This window comes from Manihot esculenta, chromosome 5, assembly GCF_001659605.2.
Source record: "Manihot esculenta cultivar AM560-2 chromosome 5, M.esculenta_v8, whole genome shotgun sequence".
Taxonomy (NCBI): Eukaryota; Viridiplantae; Streptophyta; class Magnoliopsida; order Malpighiales; family Euphorbiaceae; genus Manihot; species Manihot esculenta.
In genome coordinates this window covers 5,513,572-5,522,560 of record NC_035165.2, presented here as the reverse complement: position 1 = coordinate 5,522,560, position 8,989 = coordinate 5,513,572, and the positions used below count along the sequence as shown (strand labels likewise).

The window sequence follows — 8,989 nt, the reverse complement described above, 5'->3', positions numbered from 1 at the left end:
TTGATTTTGCTTTAGGATAATGAGCACTGAAATAAAAATTGCTCATATGCTTTGTTTCGGACTTAAACATAAATCGATGGGTACCTTCAACTTCATTAGCTGGTTTCCTTTGATGTTCTTCTGATGCCTATCATGCTATGAATTGCTAACAAAACTTGCACACCCCTTGAATAATGTGAATATTATACTCGTCAACGTAGCAACACTCTTCAGGGGAAACTGCCAAAAAAATAGATAATCAAGCGGCAAAAAGATGGAAGTCTTTGTTTGGGCCTTCATGGCGGAAGGAGTGAGTGCTGGCTCGTTTAGTCCACTCGATGAAAGAGCCGCACACCTACTGCTCTGATAAGCCAGCTACGCCCCCAATATTCTTAACATCGGCAGGCCTCTTATATAGAGAGGATGGCTTTGTACTAGCCGCTACAACATTTGTTGGGCCAGCACTCTGCGACCATGCGATTCCCTGACATGGAATGGCAAGCCAGCAAGGCCCCACCACCGACTCACCCACACCCACCCGCAGGCTATCAAATAAATTCGGACCCACCTTTAATGCCCCCACTTCGGGTCACAGGCTTGCGTTACAAAGCCCAGCTATCAGCCATCTGCTGAGCTCCTCATATGTACGGATAATCGATGGATTGGTTTCCCGATGTGGGATTTCATGCCATTAAATCGATTCCTTATTTATAATTGACAAGTAAAATCTCTTTTGCCAGCTACTACTGAAATGATAAGTTTACAATTTTACCCAATATAGAAAGAGGCATCAATTAATAAATGGTTATACAATTGGTTCCTATAAGATTATTATTCTTGTTACATGAATGGTAGAGAGAGGAAACGAAGTATACTCTTAAATCCTTGTTGCATATTTCAATTCTTACTGTAATTGTTACTGGTGTTTTATTGATCTATCCAGTTAATAAAAAAAAAACTCCTTTATAGTGGATTATCTACATTTTAATAAATTCCTTTCATTAATTCAATCTCTCCTATTCTTTTTTTTTTCTCTAATAATCTCAATAATATAAAACCATCATATTATATAACTAGACATCTACATTTATTTTATTATCACTTTTTACGTTACTCTATTAATATTTTCCTATTTATTCTTTTACGTTTATTATCAATTTTTTTTATCATGAATCTCAAAAAATCTATAAATTTTTACTATTTAATTAGTTTTATTTTTTTTTAATAATTTCATTTTGGAATTTTTTTAGACCTTATCGAATTTTTTAAAATGTATTTTCCTTGTAAGTTTGATTTTTATTATTATAAGCTCATTTAATTTTTTTATAAATGTATTTTCCTCGTGTACTAGTCCTCTCCCAGTTATGTTTTTTCAGAGAAGAATGGGAGACCGAGGCCCAGCCCAGACGAAGCACTACGCTTACGTTAAAATGGTTAATTTTGGCGTCAACATTGCGAGGACCAATGCGAACATAAAGAAATTTTCATCGATTAGCGCTCAAACTCAGCTCTATCCAACTGTATTACTGCAATAGCAGAAGCCTAGGCTCCTGCTTTCTTTCTTCGCCCGAGTATTTTTATTAGCATACATGTCTGTCGGGGAGAATTAGGGTTTCGGACTGCGGTTTATTGTGTGCATCAATGGTCCAGAGAAGGAGAAAACCTCTGGTTCTCTCTTCAACCAAATTACTTGTTGATTCTGTACTCAGCTTGTCCACTCTTTGCGAAGGGGACCAAGTCGCTGGAGATGATGTCTCGCCGAGTTTACAGTTACGAGCGGGAATTCTCCGGTTCTCCAAGTCCAGCGTTTCAGATTCTAAACTAACTTCTCTTGACGACTCTGCTTTGGTTGGGCTCTCCACTGCTGTTCTCAAGCGATTAGCTGTAACTTCTGGTTCGCTGGTAAGCTTTCACTGATTAAATTGCGAGGGCCAGTAGGTACTTACTTGAGGGAAGCTATTTGGTTGGTAGGAAAATAAGACTGAAGAAAGTTTTTGATGCTGAAACTTCTCTGCAGTTGGACCTAAGAAAATGAAAATTTCATTCGACTCTTCTATGCTGAGAACTGTGGCGTATATGAACAGAAAACACTATGAACGTTTGGAAATTAAACTTGTGTGTGTGTGTGTGTGTGTGCGTGCCTGTGGAGGATTCATTGTTAGTTCTATTCTGGATTTGTTATTTTATCCCCAAACTTTCTGATTGGATTATATAAAGAAGAGGAAACACAGTTTCTTGCTGTCATTATCATGCAATAGACTGTTGCTTTCCAAATTCATATAAATTATTGTAATTTGCTGATTACAAAATTGTTTAATATCATACACAACGCCCTCAATTGAACTGTTGTGGACTAGATTTTGTGATGTGATATATATATGTGAACCATGTTATCCATTTTCTTGCGAAAGCCAACGGCTGATTAAATTTGCGTTCTCTATTCAAAACTAGGTGCTTATCAAGAATATTGAAACAAATGCACACAGGATTGCCCAGGTTGTAATTCTAGATCCCCCAAGAACTCATGGACATGCATCTGGTGATAAAGGACCAGTTTCCCATCCTCCGAACACAATGATCGTTTTTCCTTCATTTAGACTGCCTTCAGACGACATTCCATTATTAGACCAGGATATTGCATATCTCTCTCCTCTATTAGCGTTTAACCTTGACTTGCATGTATCTTGTTTGAAATCACTTGTTCACCAAGGGAATGAGACCTTAGCATCTCTTTTTTATGCTAAAATGGACAATGAGACTACTACAGAAGTTGGTGATGGTTCTTTAATCACTTTAGGATTGGAACCCTTGGCTCAACTGCCAAGGTACGCCTCACACTTAAGAGTTTCTTTTATCAAGATACCAGAATGTGGTACACTGGAATCTTTGAAAGGAAGTTCATCAGTTGAAGCTGAAGAACGCCAAGAATTGATTGATTTGGCATTACACAACTATTTTAAAGCTGATAGATACCTAGCAAGAGGTGATATTTTCAACATCTGCATAAATTGGAATTGCAATTCGGTTATTTGCATTCCTTGCAGCCAAAGGTCACAAAATAGAAGTGATAACGTTATCTACTTCAAGGTAAATTTCCCTGTACTTTTCCTTGGTGGCACCAAAGGCCAAGTGGTTGTGATAATATGCCAGGCTTTCATTCAAAGGCAATTGATATCCTCAGGTAGTTGCTATGGAGCCATCTGATGAAATCATTCTTCGAGTAAACCACACTCAAACAGCCCTAGTTCTTGGAGGGACTGTTCCTTCTGCTCTTCCCCCAGATCTGCTGATTGGTGAAACCAAAGGTTTTCCCCCTTTCCAGGGGGACACAGTAAAAACTTTGGCCTCCATTCTTTCACCACCATTGTGCCCATCGGCGCTTTCTTCAAAATTCAGAATTTCTGTGCTACTATATGGTCCAGCAGGTGTGCCTCTTGCTTTCTGATTCTTTATTATCACCACAAAGTAAATTTATGCCTTAAAGTGATCCCTCCTAATGAAATTTTTGGTTATTACCAGAGCACGACTTTGCTATTGGCATATTAATTACTAAAGATAGGTTATTTGTCTATGACTTGCAGGCTGTGGAAAGAGAACTGTAGTTAGACACATTTCTCGTCGCTTGGGCCTTCATGTTGTGGAATTCAGCTGTCATAATCTTATGTCATCCTCTGACAGAAATACATCTGTTGCATTAGCTCAGGCTTTCAACACTGCTCAAAGGTGAAGCAGTTGATCATTGGGCATGGCACATGCAAGTTGTTTTAGGACTTGTGAGCTATGTCATTCTTTAATCTTGCTTTTTGATGCCAGTAATAAATCGTTATAATATCACATACATGTTGCATATTTTGAACTCTCAGAATTTTATTTAATATCCTCTATTAAAGAATGAAGAAAGGAAGAGGTTATATCATTTGCTGTCATTTTTTTCTCATCTTAGTGAATGTTCCATGTTTATGTTGCATTGCTATTGTTCCTCATGTCATGATCTGGTGACAGATATTCACCTACAATTCTTCTTCTGCGTCATTTTGATGTCTTCCGAAATTTGAACTCACAAGATGGTTCATCAAATGATCAAGTTGGTCTTACCTCAGAAGTTGCATCAGTTATTAGGGAATTCACTGAACCAGATGTTGAAGATGGTGACAAGTACTCCAATGGAAAATTAAATGGTGATCCTGTAAGATATGTAACTTTTGGTTTCTTTTCATCAAGACTGGTCATAAACTAAATAACAAAATTTTCAGCTTCCTTGGTACCCTCCAGAAATGGTTGGGGACCTTCCAGTGCAAAATTATAAAGATTCATAGCAAGTCAGAGCACAATCATGAAATAAATGAAAATGTACATTTTTAGGAACTGAATTGACTTAGAAGACCAATAACTGAGGGATTCAGAGTGTCTTGCAGTCTCTCATGACTGAAGTACTTCTAAGGACCTTCATGGTTTTAAAACTTTAAGATGTTAATGCAATTTCATCTCACAGAAGGAAAAAACTATTATTATTTGCTATGTACTCGGATAATAGAACTTGTACTGTGTTAGGATTTGTCAGGGATGCTTACTCTTGTACCTTGCTGATGCAGCCAGTCAAGGATGCTGGAAAAATAAGTAGGCATCAGTTACTGTTAGTCGCAACTGCTGAGAGTTCTGAGGGTCTACCTCCAACTGTAAGGCGTTGCTTCAGCCATGAAATAAGCATGGGTCCTCCCACTGAGGAACAGAGGGTTGAAATGTTGTCTCAGTTACTGCAAAGTGGTTCAGAGCTCCTCTCAAGTGTATGTCCAAAGAGTAAATTATCTTTGGTCTATCCATGTTTTTGGTGAATAATTGTTTTACCTCATGCTAAATTATTATCTCCAACAGTGGGAATAAAACTTGTTCTTTTTTTCTCTTTATTCATTTGTGACAACTGACCTCTAATTATTTTTTCCAAGAGCCTCTACTATCCCCTCTACTTTCGAGAATCATTTGTTGAATTTTATTTTCTTCTGCATATGAGGCAATCAGGCATTGTGAATCCAAAAAACAATTTTTGGATTGTGATGATATTATTCAAAAGTATTCTTTTTTGGTATGCTTTTGGGTGGCATGGCTATTTAGTTACCAGAAGTTTGTCATGGACTTTAATTGGTTGATTTTTCTACAACTTATCAGTAAGTGAATAGGACCACATTGTGAGCTGAAATTGTTTTTAATTTTATTAATTGAGGCCATTGAGGATTTGTGTAATGGGTATCAGTCTATCAACGTAACATCTCTTTTAAGTAATTCAATTTCATGATGATCTAAGTTTTACTCAATGGTCGTGCTTGTGTTTAGTTGACCAGAAGATTGACATGGGCTGTAATTGGTTGATTTTCTGGAACCTATCAGTAACTGAACAGAACTTCTTTATGAGCTTAATCATGTTTAATTTTATTGATTGAGATCATTAAGGACTCATGGGTATCAATGTAGCATTTCCCTTGGGTAATTACATTTCATGCTGATCATATTTTTTTCAATCATGATCGTTGACTTAGATGCATTCAGATAGTTGCTTCTTGCAGAGTGGGTTGGAGGATGCAGTGAAGGACATAGTGGGACAGACATCTGGTTTCATGCCACGCGATTTGCGTGCTTTAGCTGCTGATGCTGGTGCGAATTTAATCTCAAAGTGCAATACTCAAGTTGATGAAGCTAAGCTCGAGGAAATGGGTAGTTCTCTTGGAGTCAAAGTAGTGCAGGACGATGAAACATGCAATGATATTCCTAATGTTATGGGGAAAGAATATTTGCCGAGAGCCTTGGAACGCTCTAAGAAGAGGAATGCATCAGCACTAGGTACTCCAAAGGTTAGTTATCTCACAAATGGTAATTTCAATTTCCAAACCATAATGTTACATAATTGTCGATGTCAACCATTTGGTTGCATCTTGCATGATAGAATTTTATCTTTCTTTTGGCAGAAGTTCTAAATTGTAGTTATGATGTATCGTTCAACTTGGTATTTTCTTTGGAATGTTTTCTTGTATCTTATTTTCTTTGCTCTGAATTTCTTCATCATAGGTTCCTAATGTGAAGTGGGAAGATGTTGGTGGACTAGAGGAGGTGAAGAAATCAATTTTGGATACTGTTCAGGTAGGCCTGTTCTTTACCTGTATTGCCTCACTCATATTGCGTTTATGGTTAGTGTACAAAATGAGGAATAGCCACCTCCATCTTTAAGGCAACCATCACTTTTTTCAATCCTCGGGGAAGTAGAAATTCTATCCATAATTGCATATTCTGTTACATGCCAGCTTTGACAAGAGAAATAATTTTATCTTCTAGAGAATGTATGATTATAATCTTAAAGAATAGGAGTTCAGAATTGCCATAATGAAGGAATATAGATGGAACTAGGGGAGTGGCCTAATCTTCGTTGTAGTTAAAGGGAAAGGGGGAATTCAAAATGGTTGCATTATATTTGTTTTTCACCTCTTGGTTTTCTTTAATTGGCGAATGCTCATATGTTATGTAATATATCAAATATACTGGAGAATGTTGAGAGCTTGATGACCAACTATTAGCATGTTCCCTTACTTGTCTAATTGAGTTACACGTCTTCCACATCTGCAGTTACCTCTCCTGCATAAGGATTTATTTTCATCTGGCTTGCGTAAGCGCTCTGGTGTTCTGCTGTATGGTCCTCCGGGGACAGGAAAGGTGAGTCCTATTGCTGCAAATTTTTACAAGATTTCTCAATTCACCATCTCTCTGGTTAATGAGAAAGGAAAGAAGTTGCTTTATAACTTCTTAATTTTGAACTTATCAGACTTTACTGGCAAAAGCTGTAGCAACAGAATGTTCCTTAAATTTTCTAAGTGTAAAAGGGCCTGAATTGATCAACATGTACATAGGAGAGTCGGAGAAAAATGTCCGTGACATTTTCCAGAAGGTAAAGATCCTTTTTTCCTTCAAACTTATGCCCTTTTAATGTGTGCATGACGTTTCTTTTCAGAACTTATAGTTTTTGCTTTTACTCACAAATTTTCAAAATATATGTTCTTTTCAGGCAAGGTCAGCACGCCCCTGTGTAATATTCTTTGACGAACTTGATTCTCTTGCACCAGCTCGTGGTGCCTCAGGAGATTCTGGTGGTGTAATGGATAGAGTAGTTTCTCAGGTGAAGATATTTTTGCTTTCATTTATGAAGATTTTTCCTATTAATTACTTGGTTACTTAATGTGACAAATTTGTTCCTCAGTAGATGCTCGCAGAGATTGATGGCCTAAATGATTCCACACAAGTAAATTACTAATTGTCTCTTTTACCATATCGTATTTTTATTTAATGTTGCTTCTATTTAAAAAAGAAAAAAAAATGCCTCCTGTTTCTTTATGGTTCTTTAGGACCTCTTTATCATAGGAGCAAGCAACAGACCAGATCTAATTGATCCAGCACTTCTTCGGCCAGGCCGATTTGATAAGCTGCTATATGTTGGAGTTAACTCTGATGCATCTTACAGGGAGCGGTTAGCATTCCTTACAATTTATATGTATTTGTTATCAATTCCATGTTCTTAATTCTCAATCTCACATGTGCCTTTACTTCCTAGGGTCCTTAAGGCGCTTACTCGTAAGTTCACATTGCACCAAGATATCTCTCTTTACTCGATAGCAAAGAAATGCCCTCCAAACTTCACTGGTGCAGACATGTATGCTTTATGTGCAGATGCCTGGTTTCATGCTGCAAAGCGCAAGGTGGGCCAGTTATTATATCAGTGCTCATGGAAGTATAGTTCACATTCAGTTTAATTGCGTGATATTTAAAGTGCTTTATCTTCTTGATATTTATCATAGTTATAATCTTTTTTCCCCATCTCTCATTTAACTAGACACCTTGTGATTCTTATACTCGTTCTTGTGTGCTCTGAAGTTTTGCTTGCAGTTTAATGCTTCATCATTATCTTTCTGCAGGTTTTGAGTTCAGAATCAGATTCTTCTTCCCAGGTCCATCAACCTGATTCGGTGGTCGTTGAATATGATGACTTTGTAAAGGTAGGCAAGGGTAGAAGTTAATAATATTTGATGAAAATATTATCTTACCTAATCTGTATAAGAGGGTTTGACACTACAGACTAAAGAGTGATCCATGACTTGGAGATTGTCTTATAAAAATATTCTATAAAAATATTCTATAAAATTTTAATTAACTAATCGCAAACCCACACAGATTCTCTTGATAAAATTAATCTGCATATAATAATAACAATAATAATAAAATTTTGATTCGTCAATTCTAAATACATTGTAAACTCAGCTGGACGCTACCTCCTGTCTTAGGTCTTGGCTGAGCTGTCTCCTTCCCTCTCCATGGCAGAGCTTAGGAAATATGAGATGTTGCGAGATCAGTTTGAAGGAGCACCAAGATAAAGTTACGGTGAAATTCTGTACTATATCACAGTGTTGTTCTAAGATCTGCACGCATTTGTATGCCATATACAGCAGAATGGTGGTTGATTATTTGTGGTACAAGAAAATTATACAAGTAATAAACATATGCTGACACAAGAACTCCATGCAGTGTTTCCTTTGCTTATGTTGCCAAAGATTTGTTATCTTAAATGGGGCCGCTGCTTGGAATTTAACATGTCTTCGTAATATAGTTTGGACTGGGTTATCGATCCCATGAATTTACATCCCATGTGCTACTTTTGGAATGCCATGCTGAATTGTGAATGGTGGTTTAGACTTGAAGCAATTGGATTGCTTCCTGTATCTGCACATTTTTGTCCGTGTATGAAGCTTATTGTCATTTTGTGAGGACATGGTTAATAAATTGGTGGAAAACTTAAATACTAACGTTGATTTTTTTTTTTTTTAACGATAGTTGATTGTGAAATTCATTACTATAGGTTTGAATCTATCATTGGATTCTGGTCCTGGGATAAAATACGAGCATCTTTAAGCTTTTCTAATATGATCTTTTTTGAAGAAAAAAAATGGTGGTGTTGGAACGAGTTTTTTCAAATTCTCAA

The 8,989-nt window shown here is 37.0% G+C and overlaps 1 protein-coding gene across 3 annotated transcripts; it reads left to right on the top strand.

The window, feature by feature from the left end:
- The first annotated feature begins 1,417 nt into the window (after positions 1–1,417).
- On the top strand, positions 1,418–8,777 carry LOC110615311 (peroxisome biogenesis protein 6). Of its 3 annotated transcripts, XM_043956908.1 has the most exons (17): positions 1,418–1,881; positions 2,431–3,066; positions 3,161–3,404; positions 3,561–3,702; positions 3,982–4,165; positions 4,572–4,763; positions 5,538–5,822; positions 6,037–6,108; positions 6,589–6,675; positions 6,785–6,907; positions 7,025–7,135; positions 7,220–7,258; positions 7,362–7,483; positions 7,568–7,587; positions 7,663–7,712; positions 7,929–8,009; positions 8,295–8,777. In XM_043956908.1, exons 1-17 carry the CDS (start codon positions 1,621–1,623, stop codon positions 8,382–8,384), a joined length of 2,739 nt encoding a protein of 912 aa, XP_043812843.1. In that variant the 5' UTR covers positions 1,418–1,620; the 3' UTR covers positions 8,385–8,777. The 3 variants fall into 3 exon arrangements, with proteins under 3 accessions (XP_043812843.1, XP_043812844.1, XP_021612821.1); XM_021757129.2 differs by having other exon boundaries at positions 1,421–1,881; positions 7,568–7,712; XM_043956909.1 differs by lacking the exons at positions 7,568–7,587; positions 7,663–7,712; positions 7,929–8,009; positions 8,295–8,777 and having other exon boundaries at positions 7,217–7,258; positions 7,362–7,457.
- The last annotated feature ends 212 nt before the right edge of the window (positions 8,778–8,989 follow it).

Excerpts from the sequence above, each read along its gene's own strand:
- LOC110615311 (XM_021757129.2), top strand. The coding sequence starts at position 1,621 with ATGGTCCAGAGAAGGAGAAAACCTCTGGTTCTCTCTTCAACCAAATTA. Across the intron at positions 1,882-2,430 it reads CTGTAACTTCTGGTTCGCTG|GTGCTTATCAAGAATATTGA; the intron begins GTAAGCTTTCAC and ends ATTCAAAACTAG. Across the intron at positions 7,484-7,567 it reads GATGCATCTTACAGGGAGCG|GGTCCTTAAGGCGCTTACTC; the intron begins GTTAGCATTCCT and ends TTTACTTCCTAG.